The sequence below is a fragment of the Phalacrocorax carbo genome, chromosome 3 (genome assembly GCF_963921805.1).
Source record: "Phalacrocorax carbo chromosome 3, bPhaCar2.1, whole genome shotgun sequence".
Lineage (NCBI taxonomy): Eukaryota > Metazoa > Chordata > Aves > Suliformes > Phalacrocoracidae > Phalacrocorax > Phalacrocorax carbo.
In genome coordinates, this window is record NC_087515.1 from 5,793,562 (window position 1) to 5,813,303 (window position 19,742).

General features: G+C 40.9%; 1 protein-coding gene across 1 annotated transcript in view; it reads right to left on the minus strand.

Moving 5' to 3' along the window:
• PCNX2 (pecanex 2) overlaps positions 1-19,742 on the minus strand; it is a 159,314-nt gene that overhangs the window by 98,786 nt on the left and 40,786 nt on the right. The window contains exons 10-15 of the mRNA XM_064445706.1: positions 19,085-19,227; positions 17,605-17,758; positions 17,477-17,509; positions 10,346-10,517; positions 5,260-5,370; positions 3,591-3,682 (exon numbers count right to left, since the gene is read on the minus strand). Coding sequence (XP_064301776.1) covers positions 3,591-3,682; positions 5,260-5,370; positions 10,346-10,517; positions 17,477-17,509; positions 17,605-17,758; positions 19,085-19,227 — 705 coding nt within the window. The remainder of the gene's footprint in view (positions 1-3,590; positions 3,683-5,259; positions 5,371-10,345; positions 10,518-17,476; positions 17,510-17,604; positions 17,759-19,084; positions 19,228-19,742) is intronic.

Here is a 19,742-nt window from a genome sequence, read left to right on the forward strand (position 1 = left end):
ACTCTGCCATTTCCAGGCACCAAAAATCCAAACCTTCATTTGATTAGGATCAGAAGTTATTGCTCACTACATATCAAAATAGTTCTGGTTTCTTAGAGGGGTATTACACCACCTTTCACAGTGGTCCTGATTCAGGATCAGATTATTTTCTTACATTTAAGCCAATTCCTACTCCTCCACCAACCAAAGAGTAAGTCTGACAGAATAATTCTCTTGCAATGGTACTACAGACAACAGTCCAAAAGAAAAAAATCTGGACCTGACCAAAGAGAACAAGGAGGGTTAACACAGTGTTTATTTCATAGCTTCTAGAAGAAAATACGCACGACGTTTCAAGCACCCCAGCAGACTGAGAGTATAAGCTGAAGCGAGTGGAATCATCTTTACCTGCTTCAAATTAACCTCCTCAAAAGTGCCTTTGCAAGAACAGTGCCATAAAACTTAAAATTAACTATAATTTCTGTGTGAACAGAAAGTCTGCACTTAATATTGGTAATTTACAACAGATATCTTGTAAATCACAGCACTCTACAACTTCAGGGTAGCACTAAAAGCATATTTCTAAGCAGTCTGAAGTCTAATCCATGAGGAGATTGCTTATCTACAAAGCCACCTCCATGCTGCAATTTATGTATTATACTGAGAAAAGCATCTGTAGAATATTTTAAGAGGCTTTTCTTTAATACTGGTTACAAAACTACTTTCTGAAGTATCGATCACACAACTTCCCTACCCTCAACTAGTGAATCACCCTCTGCTACCATGGGGGGGGGGGGGGGGGAATAATTTCCCCTGATATTTGCTTGTTGAACAGTGGTTTACCTCAATTCCTTCCTTCCATATAGCTCTTTCCATTTTTCTCACTGTTTCTCCTCCCCCATTACAGATTTTTCACACTCTGTTCATCCTTACAGAAAGCCACCTTCTCCATCCCAGGTGCCAGCTTCCAAATCATTAATATAGCTGGAAAAACAGTAGCAGGAATACTAGCTACTTTAGAAAACTGCTTAGGAAGCAGTTAAACTTTCTAGCATCACACAGCTGGGTCAGGTCAAACCAGTATAACTGATATAATGGGCAAGCCTTGCTACAGGAGATTCCCTGGGAGTACACCACATGTTCAAAGACATTAAAAGTGTCTCAACACAGCGCTGCTCAGCAGCTGAGTTGCCATAATTTATTGTCTATGGACTTAAGCCATCCAGGGGCAAGAAAAAATGGTGGCTTAACACAATTTACCTTATTATTGAGAGTGGTTAAAAACACATGCACAGCCAGCTCTGATCATCTCCGAGACATCATTAAGGCATTGTAATTGACCTTTTTTGATTTAAGGCTCCTATTCAAAATTTTAAGTGGAAAATTGTTAAAAGCCATTACAGAAATGCTTATGATCCTTAAAGAATTCCCTTAAAGAAACATCTGATCCCCCCCCTCTCCTCTGTGTAAATCACCAGCCTGGGTGTTGACATGATACATCCTTGGCTGTTATAGAACCTCATATTAGGATCTCTGTGTATGCTATGCATGTGGAGCACCATAAAGCATCCTCTCACGTATGCCTGCAAGGTATCAAGAGCGGCTTGTAAGTCACGGCAAATCCTGACACATTCCTGCACAATCACTGACAGCATCTAGCCTGTAATGAAAAGACTGTCCCTTAAAGGATAAATTTTATCACAGATCTAAGATGAATTTCTGGTCTTGCTGTGGTCACTGGGAATTTTACAGCAGACTTGAAGGGAATGAAAATTTCATTGCTGTTTTTTAAATAAACAAAAAATGCAGAGGACATATACATCAAAAGCAAAAAAAAAAAGCTTTAGATTGAATATGGCTCTAAATGCAGCATCTGCCAAATAATCACAGAATCATTAAAGCTGGAAAAGACCTCTAGGATCATCAAGTCCAACCTCCCAAACCCTGCCCTGAAGTGTCAAGTCTACATGTTTTTTGAACACCTCCAGGGATGGCGACTCCCCCACCTCTCTGGGCAGCCTGTTTGAATCCCTGACAACCCTTTCAGTGAAGTAATAGTTCTTAATACCCAATCTAAACCTCTCCTGACACAACTTGAGGCCATTTCCTCTCCGCTCAATTTGGTGTCACCTGCAAAGTTACTGGGGATGCACTTGATCCCTTCATCCAGATCACTGATAAAGATATTAAACAAGACTGGCCCCAACACTGAGCCCAGGGGACCGTCGCTCGTGACCGGCCACCAACTGGATTTAGCCCTGTTCACCACAACTCTCTGGGCTCGGCCATCCGCCCACTTTTTTACCCAGCAAAGAGCGCACCCATCCAAGCCATGAGCCACCAGCTTCTCTAGGAGGATGCTGTGGGTGACGGTGTAAAAGGCTTTGCTAAAGTCCAGGCAGACAACATGCACAGCCTTTCCCTCATCCACCAGGTGCAGATCACCTGGTTATAGAAGGAGATCGGCTGGTCAGGCAGGAGCTGCCTTTCATGAATCCAACATTAAGCATCCCTGGGAAGGGTACCGAGAACAAGGCAGCCAGTCATTTTGCCAGCATATAGAGCTGTGGCACACCTGCACCCTAAGCACCATAGGCAACTTACTCTCCACATCTGAAGGTCACAATGGAGTAAGAGAAGGCACAGAGTAGGGCAACTAACTTAGCTACTCCTCAGCAAGCAGCTGCTTTACAATACAACACTAGAAAGGCTGGGACTCTTCAGTTTAAAAAGAATATGGCTGGGAGGGATATGACTGATGCCTATCAAACTGCAAAGGCAGTGGATATGGTGAATGCAGAACAGATCTTCCACAAATCCTGCAATTCTAGGTGTAGGGAAGACTTGGTGAAATTAGCAGATCAGTTTAAAATCAATGAAGGACAGCACTGCTTTGCACAGAGCACAGTGAACATCTGGAATTTGTTGGCACAAAGTGGTGGAGGCAGACAGGACCAGCACTTTCAGGAAGGGACTCCACAAATTCATAGACGAGTCCACAGGTAGCAAATGAAGTAAGCAGGGACACACTCTCCAGCACCCCTGATCCAACAACTGTGGATACTGGTGGAATAGTACAGAAAAGAGTGGCAGTCATCTGGTTTGCATTAAGTTCCTAAATTGCATTTCCCTGTGGGTGCGGGCACATTACTGGGTTAGAAGGTCCACTCGTCTGCCCAAGCTGGACACCTAAGTGCTTAGGCATACTGTTACGAAGCAGCAACAAAAGCATTTCTTTTTTTCCTTCAGAAATATGGACCTTACTATACATTTTGACCAAATTCAGCATGGCTTACACAGGTCCATAAGAGTTGCAGCTTTTTAAGTCAAGGCTGCTGTTAGTCTTTGTAGGGGAAATTCAATGGATCGTTTCAGATTTATACATATAAGAGGCAAACAGTCACAGGTATTAGACACACGTTTACTCCAGTATTTCTATGTCAGTTTTAATCAATTTCAGTGTAGCTAATAGGCAGAACCTGAAGCATGGCTTGTGAAGCTTACCTTGATAAACAACGACATCATAGCACCACACAATGCTGGTCTCCCTAGATTGTATAAATTTTGAGCTTGAAATTTTCAATTTTTGCAGTGTGGTTTTTCTGGCTTACCTTCACTGCACTGAAGCAGAAAGCATACAGGACAATCAGAACCACAAAGCTTCGGGAAATGCTGTATAGTGCAGATATGAACCCAGCAGCAGCTGAAATACAGACATTACATTAATTTCCTCCTAAATGAGAATGTGCAATCAAAAGAAACAGCTCTTGCATCACGAGAGGTATAGAGATTAAAATCAGATATCACAAAGCTGGTTGTTGAAAGAACACCTTCAGCGCCCCGAATAAGCTCACAAAAGTGTTTACAGCTAAGACGGAAAACCTGATGCCCCTGTAGTCCACGTGTTTTCCACTGACCTGAGGTCTCACTCTACTGCTTTTTGTACTGAACATTGTTTTGCCAAAATACGCCTCTTCATGTCGTTACCGAGAAGGAATGAGGTGATCTACAAAACTGGCAATTTTCTAGTCAAACTCCACGTGGAATTTTCCTCCTTCCCTTTGCTCCTGGGACACAGGCTCTGTTATTATCCAAAAGCATCCTAACTTGCTCCATCAACCATGATTTGCACCATATTAAGATACATGAATGAACTTAAAGGGAGAGAGAAGGATGCCAGCTGATCTCTTGCTATAAACCTCTTTGAGAGCTCCCAGAAGCAGGGTAGGAAAAGCTGTCAGACAGAATTAGGAGTTCAGTAGAGACCAAACAATAAGAGACACAGGGGCTGCAAAACCACGCTCTAATTAGGGTTCAACATACACTGGAATCATCATTATTGGTAGGATGAGGACTTTATCGAACATGTTATTTCCTCCAGGTCTCCTATGGTATTTATGAGACAAAAAGCAAAGAAAACCCGTATCATGTGTACTAGTTTTAACAACCTGCCAAAGGCTATGTCTACAGTAGCAAGCAGAACGATGCAGCAAGCGTGGGTCTGTGGAATGAGAAGTGCTCGCAGTGTCATATCCATGATATACATGTTTGAGATGCCTTACTGCAGACTGTCTCTAGTCTGGTCCCACAAACACTGCATGCTCGTTAGTGTTGGGAGTGCAAGAGGTGCATCCTTACGGTGCACCTTTATTTTAAACTTCATCCAAATGGAATCCAGTTTGCATACTCTGGCATCATTCCACGATGCAAAACAACATGTACTCAGTGGGAACAAGGAGGAAGTTTGTTTCTGATACAAACCAAGATGACAGTGTAAATGCATCCCTATCTTCTCTGTTACTTAAGCTATAATGAAAAACCAAAAACTACCACTGCCAACAAAAAAAATTATGCACCATCTCTCACATAATAAATAATAATAAAAAAATAATAACACACACATCCAATATCTTGTGAACATCCTTATTATGGAACAATGCAAACAGGGTTTTTAAATTATTTTTTTAAATGGAATTTTAACAGAATTTTTTCTGTTTTTCTTTTTCATAAATGTAGTGAACATTCACATTGGACATGCCAGGAAAGAGCTCTTTGATGTTAATGACATTCTGCATCCTACAGCACAACTGGTACACAACTTTTCAAAAGAAAAAAGAAATCTAGTTGAGGGGTCTTACCAGTATTCACCCCACTGTTATATGAATACCATTAGCTGTTTGAGCTTTAACATGCAACATGCTTTAACACATGCAATAATTCACTCTAATCTGAGGTTATAAGCCCAGAAAGGGATAGCTCAGGCTGCAACTGGCTACTTACCAGAACCGCCAAAAAGCAACATGTCTATTTGCTCCAAAAGATATATACAGAAGGTGTTGATTTGAGGGAAAAGACCAAGAAGAGAAATTGCAGGAAAGCAATATAAAAACACTAAAGGAAAAAAAAAAAAAAAGAGGTGTATGTTAGAACACAGTCATACATCACAATGTAGGGAGAACAGAAAAACATGCATCATACCAGAATAAGAAATTGTTGCAATAAATTCTGAAGGTTACGCAAGTGAGCACAGTAGCAGCAATGGTGACACTTCCCCTCTCATGTATTCAAAATAAACTATGCTATTTCACATGTAAGAAACTAAAGCTCAGAGGATAACTTTAAACTTTATTTTTCATAAAGGCAGTGGCATAATAAAATAGCATTACGTAGCCTCCTTACTGCTTCTCAAATACTTTCAAAGTTATATTTGTTCTATTTAAAGCACAGAAGTTTTAATTTGTGGACTTTGGAACTTCTTCCTTGGATCTGAGGTGGTTCAAGCACAGGTATAACAATTCAATATAAACAAACTGAAAATATTTTTATGGCTAAGATCCTAAGGATCTTGGCTATCACAGTATCCTGCCTCTGCCAGCAACCAACAGCAGACACTTAAAGCAGTATGTAAAAATGGGACAAGCCTATAGCGAAACTTCCCCAGAATACTTCCCCAGCTTCCCGCAGGATTCACCTTAAATTTGCAGTAGTGAAAGAACATTAAAAACAGTTTAAAAAATCAGTAGTAAAACCCAGTCTAACATCTTTACATAGTCTCTTTCTAAAGAGCAATGCTAATTTAAATGGCTGCCTTACAGTTAAGGAAAAGCAGGAGTCATAATTCAGGTAACCGTGCTGCTAGTCTTACATTCTGTTCATTTCCAGCCACTCCTCCCTCCCATCCATTTACTCCTAGTTCCACCCTAGAAAATGCTAAGCACAGTTGTCTAGCAAAGCATCTAAACACACACTTGACCCAAGTCTCCAATACTGACGACTTGCAAGGATACATGCACACGTTTAATCGTATTCTTACTGCTTTGTTGTACTAGTACCAGGATGTTCTGCATGGTAAAGAACAGAGGTGCATGTCAGCCACTATTCCTCATGAACAAGCACGCATTTGTAAGTTTACATGCTAGGAAGACTGCAGTTTCCTCCTACTCATTCTTGTAAAAAGCAAATTAAACAAAACCCTGGTACAACTTATCCCACTTCCCACCCCAGTCAAATTTTAAGAAGGTAACAATAGGATTTGTGTTCTCTGTTGAATCCTAATTTCACATTTTACTCCCAGCTCCTCTTACTAATGCATCTTGTGCTAAAATAAAACAATACACCACGGTTCATCTGACAGCTTTTATCTTCATTGTATTATACACCACTGCTATCTAATATTGCAAATCTTGCTGAGGAAGTCAAACACAGGAGAAAAAAATGACATTATCAAGCGTTAAACACAGACAGGGCTCACTTAAGTGCACTTGCATTCACAATGTGCCCTTCATCGTGACTTCCTGCCGCTGGCACAAATTATATATATGTAAGAATATGAGGAAATAGTGTCTTCTCAATCTTTTTACATGCACATGCCATTATTAATCTCCTCTTCCTTGACTACGCTGCTGCTCTTTTAGATATTCCACGAAGCCATACCAAGCCAAACAAGGACCACTTGAAGACAGACAACTGCACGACAGCAAACTGCCCAGCAGGCCATGTAGACTCGCCGTGGGATCAACTGTCCCAAAAACTCACTGCTGAAAACTTACAGGAGACCTTGTTCCTCAAGCAAAGGACTCGCAGAAATGCCAGATCTCATCTCAGACCAGACATACAGTTCAAACAACTGCCTTTGCTGTAGCAACCTTAGAAAAAGCTGAATAAGAGCAGAGGAAGGAAGGACAAGGCCAGAGCTGTTATACTGTCAGTACACCAAAATATATAGGGGTGAATGTAAACAAGGAGGGAGAAGTTGGTTGACTACAGCAATGTCCTCACTCCACCCTCTCTCTATTAATACCCTGAATAATCTTAACAACTTCTTTAGCTAAGGTAGCTTTGTTTCTCTCATCCTGCACAAAGTAGCATACCAGAGAGGAAAATAAACAGTTGTCACTTACAAAAGACTTGAATTTAGGAGCAGTAGTTTCCCTTGTGGGAAGCAGACAATAAAAGTAACTGATTAATCAGTTGGAATTGCATTACGAATTCCAGAGAGAATTTGTTTATGCATCACATGCCTCCATATAGAACCACACCTTTAGAGCTGGACCACTAGGAGATGCTTCTGCGAGCTGCTGGCATTTATCGCCACAGTTTGAAGGTTTCCTCTAAACAAGCAGCTACTAGATAAGTGTAGGAGGGAAACACAGATTTTGACTTTGGAAACTTGGGGTCCTTTGAGAAATACAGAATAACTCCTCCGTGGCAACGTCACTGCAAACATTTTAGAAGTTTAGAAAATTATTATTAAAAAAAAATTATATATCTGAGCACTAGCCCACTTGCTGTGTAATACTACATACATACTACATACATTTTCATGGGGGGAAAAAACCCCACGTTATTTCAGTGAGAAATAGTACCAGAGGGTAACATTCACAGAGGCTTTCTTCTCCTGACAGAAGCTCAGGCATTGCTGAAAGTAGCAGGCAGAGGACTTGGGATGACAAAATTTTACCACCCCCTGATACTTACTCTTCTGAGAAGTCTGCCAAATGATTTCACTCATCTGTCTAATGCTGAAATGGTTTCATCACAAAAACTATCATACAGTAAGTGCGTAACTACTTTTGTCACTAACCACACCTGTAGCACCTCGTGCCTGAGGCTGGCTGGCTGAGCGCTTCCTTGCACTACGTATGTTAATCCAGCAAAAAGGTCAACTGAAGTAAGGAATTCCAGACGAAAGCCATAGTTAGAATGAATTAAAGCCATGATCCCTCAACTAATATAAATTAGTAGCAGAACCACCATCAATTTAAAACAAAACAGAATCAGACCCTAAATAGATTGCCTGAAAAGAAATGAACCTGTGAAAAGCCACATTTTTCAAAGTAATTGGGTTACACATCTAACAAATTTCCACTGATTTTCTTTTGTAACCTTGTTTCAAGACTTTTATCATAGTATGCTATGCAGCGTTGCACTAGTTCGTTGGTAAGTCCTTTATGACTTCCAACACTTTAGCTTCTTACCATAGTAAACACCTGAAATAGAAAACTTCCTTTCCTTGGTACTTGTAGTATATAGTCACAAACCCCTTGATTTCCCGACATAGCAGCTCTGGATACTACAATAAATTATGAGTAAAATATAAATTAAAACGTAACCATCTGACGACAAACCAACAAAAAGATATCAGAAATACTTCACAAATGGGCAAACCCTCAAAACAAAAGCAATGCTCCATTGGTATTCGGTGGGGCCAACTTCCCTCACAAACCGATTCTATACGTTCGGTGCCTAAGGGAATCTGTACGCAAAGCACAGCACGATGCTGCAGGATGCCGACTGCCATGGCTTGGGGAAGTAGCTGCGCTGTGAACGCTTGCAAGGATTGATGGCAACCAGAAGCTGGGGCTCCCATAGAGACAAAGCAAGGAACTGCCAGAGCGTGGCACCAAACATCACTTGAACAAATACACCCACAGACGTGCCAGCTCCCAGAGCTGGCAAAATAAGAATGGGGACAAGCAGAGGGAAATGGTTTCTTCTCCCTGTCTTGTTAAACAGATGCCAACTGGGGAGATAAGCCTGTATTTCCTCTCTCCCCCACCCCCTCCAGGCTGTTTCAGGAACCAGCTCCACTGTCTCTTTTGAGACCAGCCAAAATTAGCACATTTATAACCACACTTTTTTTTTCTTATACTGGTTGCTATAGTTTTTCATTTATCTCTATCCCAAGAGTCATTTAAGATTCTTGTTGAATTATTTATCAGCATTTTTACTGTTCACCTTTGACAGGCAGAGAAAATAAGATGTAAGAAGAAACTTTAATGAGACCAAAGGAAAGTAATGAAAGAAGCTAATGAAAATGAGTGAGACGCAGGTCTTCATTATTCCCCTGTTTCTAGTGAGAAGGATTGGGAGTCAATGAACCCATATAAAGGACCAGAAGGCTTTCCTAAAAATAGTATGCCTTTCAGTCAGTAATAGCCTGACTTGAGTACAGCAAAAAGCAAGTACAACAGTTGCAGGTGAACGAAGACCTCAAAGGTCATACATATCACAAAGTTTTTATCTCTACTGCAGTAGGTTTTCCCGGTTCTAAATTCACAAACCAACAGGTCATCTTCGGTACGCTACAACACAGCTCTTGGGAAGTTTTCACAACTTCTACAGTAACCTTTAACTTTTCTCCTCCATACCTGACAGCGTTGCACTACATGACTGGAGTCCAGCTCAGCACTCGTATCTGTGACGTGACTAGGGCAGCATCACAGTTACAGACTGCGAGTGTGTAACCGGAAGAAGTTTCCTGACACAAAGGGGTATTTCCAGCTGTGGCTGCTCCAAATCAGTGCCAAAGGACCATCAGTCCCATTTTGGGGCAATACCTGAATGTCCTCAGCCACCTCAGGATGCATTCCAGAAGAAAACAGTTTGGAAGAGCTACTGCAGAGTGGTGCTCCACACTAACTCATCACATGGACAGCAAGATTACACTAAACCAAGAACCACCATGTTCTTCATGAGTGGACCAATGTCCACCTGAGGACTTGGCATGGATTAGCTTCCATTAAATTTCAAACTCAGCTTATTCTGCAGTAACTGCTCCACACAGACAAGCTCTTCCAAAGATTAACTGCATTTCACAGATGATGTCTTTTGCTAATAACATCAGTGACTGTTAGTTTTCTATAGAGACCTTTCTATGAGCCTCATTTCATTAAGAACTCCTTTTATGTGATGGAAGGTTGCCAGCTGCCCCCACCCCCGTCTTAAGGCATTCCAAATGTTTCTATCAATTTGACTTAAAGTTGCGCCTCCATAACATGCATTTGATTGCCAACATGGGAAAAAACAGACTTCCCCAGCTAACACTTAATTCATTTTTACAGTCCTAGCAAAAATATTGACTCACCTATTACATGGTCTCTGGCTGACTGGAGAGATCGAGGCGAAAAGAGCTTCAAGCCATACATTGTATAAACTGGAGGGTTTGTGTCTTTAGATCCAGCATCTAACAGCAAAATAAGGCCACACAATATACAAAAATATACAGGTCTGCTGTAGGTTATGATTTTATTGTGTCCCTGAAAAAAAAAAAAAAGAAGAAAAATGTATTTGAAGTTTGTATTCACACTCCTACTGCGTGCACGGCATTAAACTGGAGAGAGGGCCAGGAGTCAGACAAAATATTTTAATGAATTATACATACTAATGAATAATAAAAGTGTTACAAGGTATTTTGTCTTCTCCAAAGGAGACTCAAAAGGCACAAAAAGCAGTTAAGGCTACCTCCAGCAATCATTTATGCTTTTGAAAATCTAACCTTCTGGACCTTTCAAAACACACTAATTGCAGAAGTAATAATTTTCTGTGGAGAAAAAGCCTCAATGTGTCTGAAAAGAAAGGTCTATATTATTTTTATTTTAATGAGTGTCTACTTCAGGTAGCTTGGCTTTTTTTTTTAACTTCATGATATATAAAATTAGTTTTTAATTGCATCCTGGGAAGTAAAAAAAAATATTGTAAAGCACCTCCGAGGTGCAGTGTGAGGCAGGGAGATCGATTTTTTTGCACCAATACAATTCAATTTTCTTTGCTGGTTTGAACCACTTGACAGCAAAGCAGTGTCTCTCCTGGAGGGGGTGACACTCATCAGCAGTTTCTGGTCTCTCTCTCACACAGCACTTCACAATGATGATCCAAAGGAATTAATATGTGGAAGGATCCTTATCTTAGGTCTTTCATACACATCTCTTGCACAACTGATTCGCACTAATCCTACACAACATGGCTGTGGGCCAGGGAGAATAACAGATGCTTAAGAAAAATCTTAATAGTTCTCAAGATAGCAAGCTTAAGGGTAAATAAAACATTTTAGACACTGGTGAGTCAAAAGATTCCTTGACTGTGAAAAACCAGGGGCAAAGTGACAAGCCTTGCATAAGGCTACTGTGAAACTGTTCTTATTTGTAAAATGTAATTTGAGTGTAATAAAAGATCATTTCTTTTTGAGTCTACTTACTGATTTGAAACTAGCTGTATTTGTTTGGCTGCCAGTGAAGCTCGTATGTTAGCACTGCTATTAACTGGTCTGTACTTTCTTTTGGGATCAATCAGTTAACAAGGTGGCAGGCTGCAGGGAACCGGCAGGCTTATATTGCACCTCACAACCACAGAATATGAATCAGACTGACAAATTCTAGCTGTTTAATCAGAGTTACAATTTTACTGATGCTTTTTCTTTCTTAAATAGGACACATGTCCATGAAAAAAAAAAAAATCAAAGGAGAATTAGAAAGATAAAAATCTGACTTTAAAGGAAAAAAGATCACTGAAAATATTACTTTCTGGCTGGTTTTAAACTCAGTTCATTTTTCTTAAATAAGAGCTGTGCCTTAGGAAAAGAAACGAGTAAATACTGCATCTAAACAACTGCTTAGTGATTTATATCCTGATACGCACTCCAGACCAAAGTCTGTTTTATCATGATAGTATATTCTTGTCTTCTCTTGAATTAAGGAACCCAGGTTTTATCTTTGCGTGGTAATTATCTGAAGGCAGTTGGGTAAGATGGAGTTGATGACTAGAAGTCCAGAGGTTTAGCTCCACACACCTTTCACTTCCAAGTGGAACACTGACACGCTCAGTTAGGTTTAGTGTACATTGAACTCTTCTCAAGTAGTTCATGGTGTGCTGGGTGAAGAACTGGCTGAAGGGCAGAGCTCAAAGGGTTAGTGAATGGGGCTACATCTGGCTGGCGACCGGTCACCAGCCGCATCCCTCAGGGCTCGGTTCTATGGCCAGTTCTGTGCAATATATTTATGAACGATCTGGATGCAGGAGTTGAAGGCACCATTAGCAAGTTTGCTGATGATACCAAACTGGGAGGCGCTGCTGACTCTCTTGAGGGACAAGAGGCCTTGCAGAGGGATCTAGATAGATCGGAGCATTGGGCTAGGATTCACGGGATGAAAGTTAACAAGTCCAAATGCTGGATCCTGCGCCTGGGACAGAGTAATGCCAGGCACAAGCATAAACCGGGAGAGGAGTGGCTGGAGAGCAGCCCTGCAGAAAGGGGTCTGGGGGTGCTGGCCGACAGCAGGCTCAGCATGCGTCAGCCGTGTGCCCCGGCAGCCAAGGGGGCAAACCGCATCCTGGGGTGCATCAAACAGCGTCACCAGCCGGTCGAAAGAGGTGATGATCCGCTGTATTCAGCGTTGGTGCAGCCTCACCTGGAGTACTGCGTGCAGTTCTGGGCCCCACAATTTCAGAAGGATGTGAAGGTCCTTGAACACATCCAGAGGAGGGCAACACAGCTGGGGAAAGGGCTGGAAGGGATGTCCTATGAGGAGAGGGGCAGCTGAGGACTTTGGGCTTGTCTAGTTTGGAGAGGAGGAGGCCGGGGGTGACCTCATTGCTCTCTGCAGCTCCCTGAGGAGGGCACGTGGAGAGGGAGGTGCTGCGCTCTTCTCCCTGGGATCCAGTGACCGGACACCATGGGAATGGTTCAAAGCTGTACCCGGGGAGGTTTGGACTGGACATTAGGAAGCATTTCTTTACCAAGACGGTGGTCAAACACTGAGACTGGCTTCCTAGAGAGGTGGTCGATGCCCCAAGGTTGTCAGTGTTTAAGAGGCATTTGAACAATGCCTTTAACAACATGCTTTAACTTGGTCAGCCCAGAATTGGTCAGGCAGTTAGATTAGATGATTGTTGTAGGTCCCTTACAACTGAAATAGTCTATTCTAAATAAATCTCTTTTACCAGATCAACAGGAGCAAAGCAATGCAGCAGCGATGCACTCGAAGGACCCTGGCTGTGCCGCTGTCGCACTGCTTGGGATGCGCTCAAGCTGAACGAGCTTCCCAGAGCCCACAGACTCCAGTCCCCACATCTGGGGAACAGGCAACACAAGAAAGAGGAACGCTGGCAATGTTAGTGCTATATTTCACTGTCATTTACATCCTTTGCATGAGGGAGACTATTTGGGACAGAACTGGTTTGAGGCCAACCACAAAGACCTAGGAGAGGGAGGATCACTGGGATGGTGCATCACGTCCTGAAAGCCACTGCCAAGATTGTCACGCTTTTTGCAGTGGGGCACAAAACCCTCTTGTGCCTGCCAGTGATAGGCCAAGCTAGGCAGCCTTTCACCAAAACAGGCATGAGGCAGTGCAACTTATCAACGAGGTATTTTAGATATTAGGGGCTCATTTTGGTCTACTAGACAAGCTCATCAAATTTTGACATGGAAAACTAATTTCATCTTAGTGAAGCTACTCCACTCTGCATTCTCATTCAGAAAAATTTAAATCACGAAGCAGGATTCCTTTTATATTTTACATCTCATTTGTTGAACAATCATTTTTTATCTCCGCTGATAACAATTTCAGTGAAAACTCTTCCTTTCCCTAAGTCTGCCAAACGATGTCACTGACTTTTCCAGGTCCATGTTTCTCATGAATATGTTTCAGAAACATATTTGCATCCTACAAACACAGCACCGCTGCATCTCATATTTTGATAAAAATATTCAGATTTTCAATAAAGCTAGAATAATTTCACAAAAACTTCCATTTATTAAAAGAGCACTTTTTACTGCAAAGCTTTTTGATAGGGAAATTTCAGAAATATCTAATCAGGTTTTTTTTCCTGTTTGTGGATGCATATATACAAGAGGAAATAGACAGAAAGCTTTTACATAAAAAGAAAAGTGCATGTGCTCAGTTCTACAGAAAAGCTTACAGGGACAAATTAAAAATACTTTTAAGTGCCTTATGGGATTTACAAAACTGCCTGTGGTAACCCACTGAGTTAGCTGTCTGCTTTGGCAGGTAATGGGACCAAGACAATGAAGTTATGCGAGCGATTCTGTAAATCTTGTTAGGAGCATGACTGCAATCTTTCAAAGCTCAAATGCCTTTGTAAACCTGAGCTAGATCCTGAGCTACACAGGTGTCTTACAAGGGACTGGCAGACAAGTTCTCATGGTCCTTCCATGTAGCCATTTACTACAGACACAGCACTTACTGCCCAATTTGCTGCTGCCTCTAACCAGTATCAAGAAACTCTGCAGTCAAAGCCACTTGTCTAAAACCTTGAAATGCACGCGACAAGGATCTCTTGCATCTCCGAGTTTAATATCCTGCAGTCACTGGCACCTCCCTTATCTTCTGCTGTTAATAAACTGATACAACTCACACTTGGGATAGACTTTATTTTCTTCTCCCCACTACTCCAGTGAGGAGGCTGTTCCTGAATTTCACCATCCCTGAACCACATACTCCTGTGTGAACAGTAGCTAAAGGCCACCGGCTCCCAGCGGACCAGAACTGGAAAGGCTAAAGCACAGGCTGACAGGAGAATTAGGCTCTCATCTTGTAGCAGGCAGCAGTACTAAACCGGCAGCTATGATAAACGCCAGTAGCCAGCATTAGCTGTGGAATCTGGGACGTTTCAACTTAAACACGAAAGCTCATCAGAACAGAACTATTATCACAATTCAATAAAATTGATATAAATTAGTATAAAATTCAAAACATGAGCTGAGTTAGATAGGTTGTCTGTATACTGAAACTCACCCCTTAACACAATGACAGTATACAGGCAATACACGGTGTTCAACTCACGAGACCGTAGCTGTCACAGTGTGGTACAGGGCAAGATATAATCCCGTCTCCAGTAAAATTGTACCAGACTACCAGACTTTATAGGTTTTAGTCAGCAAGCTCTTCCTCAACACCGGGAAGTGAATACACTGGCACTCGGAAGGAGTTCAGAACAAAAGCTTCATGCATCCCTAGGTACTGTGTTTTCTGAATTCACTGGATGGTATTTTAAAGCAGAGTCTTTCAAAATGGTATAGGCTAGAGATGACAAAGTCACATCAAACAGTAACAAAGTCTGCGTGCGAGAGATAGGGAAGAAGTGTGGAACCTCCTTGGCAGGCATGGATAACATAAGGCATTAGCAGCTACTCATGGATCCAAGAATAGAAATTAATTCAGTGTGCAAATCTGTAGCTCGCAATGGTTTGTTTCACACTGAAAAAAATCTCATCTGCATTTTCATTCATAGACATGGTACTGATCATTCTTTAATCCCTCTGCTGTTCTGCATCCTCACATTAACATCAAGAGATGTTATTCTCTTTAATTTTAATGTAGTCACATGAATTATGAAACAGTACATGGAGTATCTTTTCTCCCCTTCTTATCTTATTTTTCGTGGTGCTTCCTAGCTCAAGCAAGCCTTTACAAATACCTATTGTGTGAAAAAGATATAATGTAGAAATGGCTAAACTTCTACTTTAACTTTATCTATAATGCCTCCCACCAATAAAACCCTTTGTGGAGAAACTCTCTAAATTTTATTTCCATTGGAGTTCATATGGTGCACCAAAAAGTTTGCAAGAAAATGTCCCTAGAAACCAAAGTTTTAGTAAAGCATATGGAAGGTTGAATACACCGATTGCTACTCTGCTCCACTACTGCACGACACACAGAGTACAACATGGTGAATAACACTTGTGACGGTATTGTGGGAGTCTGAAATGCAAACCTGGATTCTGCACAAAAAAAATGTTCCGTTTAGTCTTCATTAGCTACTTCGTCTTTAATACTATAAAAATATGGCTAGATACGTTTATAATGAAGTTTGGGTTAAGTTGTTTTCCACACACTTTAAACGTATGTGCACATTACTAATGTCTGAATGAGTACAAACTGTTTGATTACGGTTCACATTATTATGTCTAGACACATGCTAGTTGGACTGACAATATTATTTTAGTCCCCAAAAATCCAACTTCTTACGAGGTAGGAATATTTCTTTAATGTATTGAAAATATTATCCTACGATGTGTAAGTCGCTGTTTATTAACATTCCCTACTTTTTATGCAGACAGGTATTTCCTGTGAATTCATTATAACCAACAATACCATGAGTTCACCCCATAATAACAGGCATGGAAAAGCAACTAAGAGTCTTCTGAAATCCATCTCAGTGAAATCTCTAGCATACACTTGTAAATAACCACAGTTTCAAGTTCAGCCTGTATTTCTAGCCTCTGAACTGACAAAAATAATTGCTCCCTGCCAAAGGGCAATAATCCAGCAGACCTGCAGTTTTCAACATGCTGTTTTTGAACCCTGAGGGAAGAGAGGGACTCCTCAAAAAACATCCAGAGGGCTAAATAAAACATGTGAGCAACTAAGCAGCCAGTGTAAAATCAAGCAAGGCATCTTGTGACCACTGAAATGTCTTCCAAGATCCACAAATCACAAATGCTGAGACACTGTAACAGGAGGGTCAGGTTGCAGTTGTAGGATGATGCTCCTAAACCAGTCCTATAATGAGGCCAGACTTGGGTAAGGAACTGTTTCCTTGCAAGGTGGTTGCCATGGTCAGAGCTCAGCTTCTCAGGTATGCTCAAAATAGCAACCAGCAAAGATCCTTACAGCCTGTGTCTCCCACAGATTGGGCCATTTCTTCAGGACACAAGCACAGAAACTGTGACCATATTATAACAAAGGGAATCACCTCTGCCATTTGATGAGCTAATAAAACTACTGAGATATACATCTGCAATAGCAGATTAAAAAAAAACAAACAACAACAACAAAAAAACAACAACCCAAATCAAAACCGTCCCCTATCTCAAAAAAAAAAAAAGTAAAGCCACAGCTGACCAATGACTGTGGTGCTAATCTGGAACTTCTGCTGTTTTCCGCCACTGTTTCTAGAAAGAAAAAGCTTGTCTGATGCCACAGGATTGAACTGCAGCAAACCGTCCAGATGCATTTGGTTTTACTGCACATTTTAGCTTAAAAGAAAAGCACTTTTCTAATCACAGTGATTAACTCAAATAGCTTAAAATTAATTAAATGTAGTACAAAGTATCAAAATCACACACATCTTGCTCATTTCCATAAATCACCTAGAACAGCAAACTACTTATACCTGTATTTCACTGAACAGCCAACGGTTTCACAGTACACAAGTGATAATAAAGGAGAAAGAATTGTTATAATGGCCAACTTACATGTATTGGTGAAGCAGGATCAGGCTGGACACTCTAAAAACAAAACAGAAAACAAGTTTGCTTAGAGGATTTTGCCTTCGTGAAAGTTAGAAGAGAATTTAGCAATTGGATATGAACATGTGTCCTACCTTCAGAAGAGAATATTGGCAGCTGGCCATCACAAGACAGAACAACAGAACCCAAATGTCTTTGCAGAAGCCTTGATTCAGAGTCAGGAATCCAAGAAGTGAAACAAGAACTACTAGAAGGACAGCAAATACATTCTCCTTGATATCTTCTGTCCTATGTGATTAAAAGTATTAAGAGAAGTACAAATATTTATATATTCATTAGAGCAAAGCAGACCCATTTGCAGCTGGTATGAGCCATAAGTGCTGGCACTACCAGAATTTACAGAATCTGAGGTTTTGCGCCTGAAACTACCTTTCTATGTCCAACGGCACTTCATCCTCATGCCAAAGAGCTTACCCACTCTGATAGCTAAAATGTATAGGGAAAAGAAAAAGACATATGCACTGAAGTCCAGCACCCTCCAATCTCACTTCCCAGAGAGAATTCCACAGTGGAGTTGATTTGAATGTAGGCAAGTGTATGTTTATAAAAAACAAACAAACCCCAAATACTTTTAAATGAGGAAATAAGGCATTCATTTCATGAAAAATATACATCTGACAACAAAGAATTAGATGAAAGACCAAATTTGCATCTGATGTTTTATTCGTTTTATCTCTTCTATTGGAACATGGAAGCTGAGATAAAAAGCAATGTTGATATTCAGGCTATAACAAAAGACTTTATCAGCAGATGCTTTCCATGCAATCCAAATGTAGAGATAAGACACCACAGATAGGTCCAGAGCAGATACTTACTTAAGCTCCCAGACTATATAGCCTGATTTCTGCAGTACGTAAAACTGTCATCTGAAATTTCTGTTGTGGAGCCCGTATTAACATATACGGCATAGCACCCATCCAAAGGCAGAGGCAGGAGAGCCAGCAGCCACTAGGTGTGCAGGCTAGCTCGTCTGAAGCTCCTAGTAGTCCGGCAGATTACCACATGAGGTCAAATAGCAAAGGGCACCGCCTGAAGAGTCGATGCCAAATGAAACTGAGGGACTGGCAAAAGGAGAGATGCCAAGGCAAGGAATTTTCTCTAAACAAATAAAACTGAACTGGAACAGTGGGAGCAGATGAAAGATCCCCTTTCGAATATTCACTCTATAATATTATTTTTTTAAGATTGAAATACTTGGCTTACAATACCCTGGGACCCTTCCACTTCTGTATTTTTGCACAAAACACTGATTTCCTCATCAGAAAGCTCAGAACCATTGGATCCAACAGCTGAGAGTCAAATTAAAGACTATTCTACAGGCCTGGTGCTCACTTAAATCAATGTCTCTGCTTGAAGATGAATGGTAGTGAGAACCATCAAAACTAACTGTAAAAGCACACATTTTCTTCTCCTTAAATCAATCAAGCATCTATCTCCTCAACTAAGACACCAATAAAATGCTCAGTTTTTCCTTCTCTAATCATCTGCATTGCTCTACACATGTGGAGCCACACACTGTAACACTACATAGAGTTGCATTTTCACAAAGCTTACCTGTCCAACAATGCCAACAAGGTAAGCCGATCATACCAGACTTTAATCCATTTGCCAGGAAATATAATAAATCTGTAAAACTGCCTGTTCAGTTTCCGCTGTGCTGAAGAATATGAAGAATCCTCAGGGTCCTGGCTGGGTTGCTATAAAAACAAGCAAACAAACCAGAAGTACACAAAATACACTTTCACATTGATATACGGCTGCCAGCAAAACAGGTGTTTAAAAGGCCAAATTTACATGAGGTTTCAGATTTTCTTTTTCCTATAAGGGATAGAGGGAGAATTTATTTTCTTCATTTTAATTTAGAAACAAAGATATCACAGCAGCTTAATTACTGCAGGTGGACAGAAGCTATGTCAATGGTGGCTTTAAACATAAATATTAATTAAAAAATAATTATTTTTTAGTCCTAATCCACTTCTTGTCTAAAGTTTCTTTTTGAAGGTTTTTTTTCATGCATCTGCCTAATTAGAGCACAGAAGACAGCCACACATGATAGGACAAATCCTTGGTTTTAACCAAAGTATCAAGTAGGCTTCAAGGCCTAGATGCATGACTTATCAACTCTCCTTCCAGAACACAGCTTTGTTTATCTTTCCTGAGATGCTTAATACCACATCAGGTGTGCATCCTCAAGAACAGCAAGAGGAGGAAA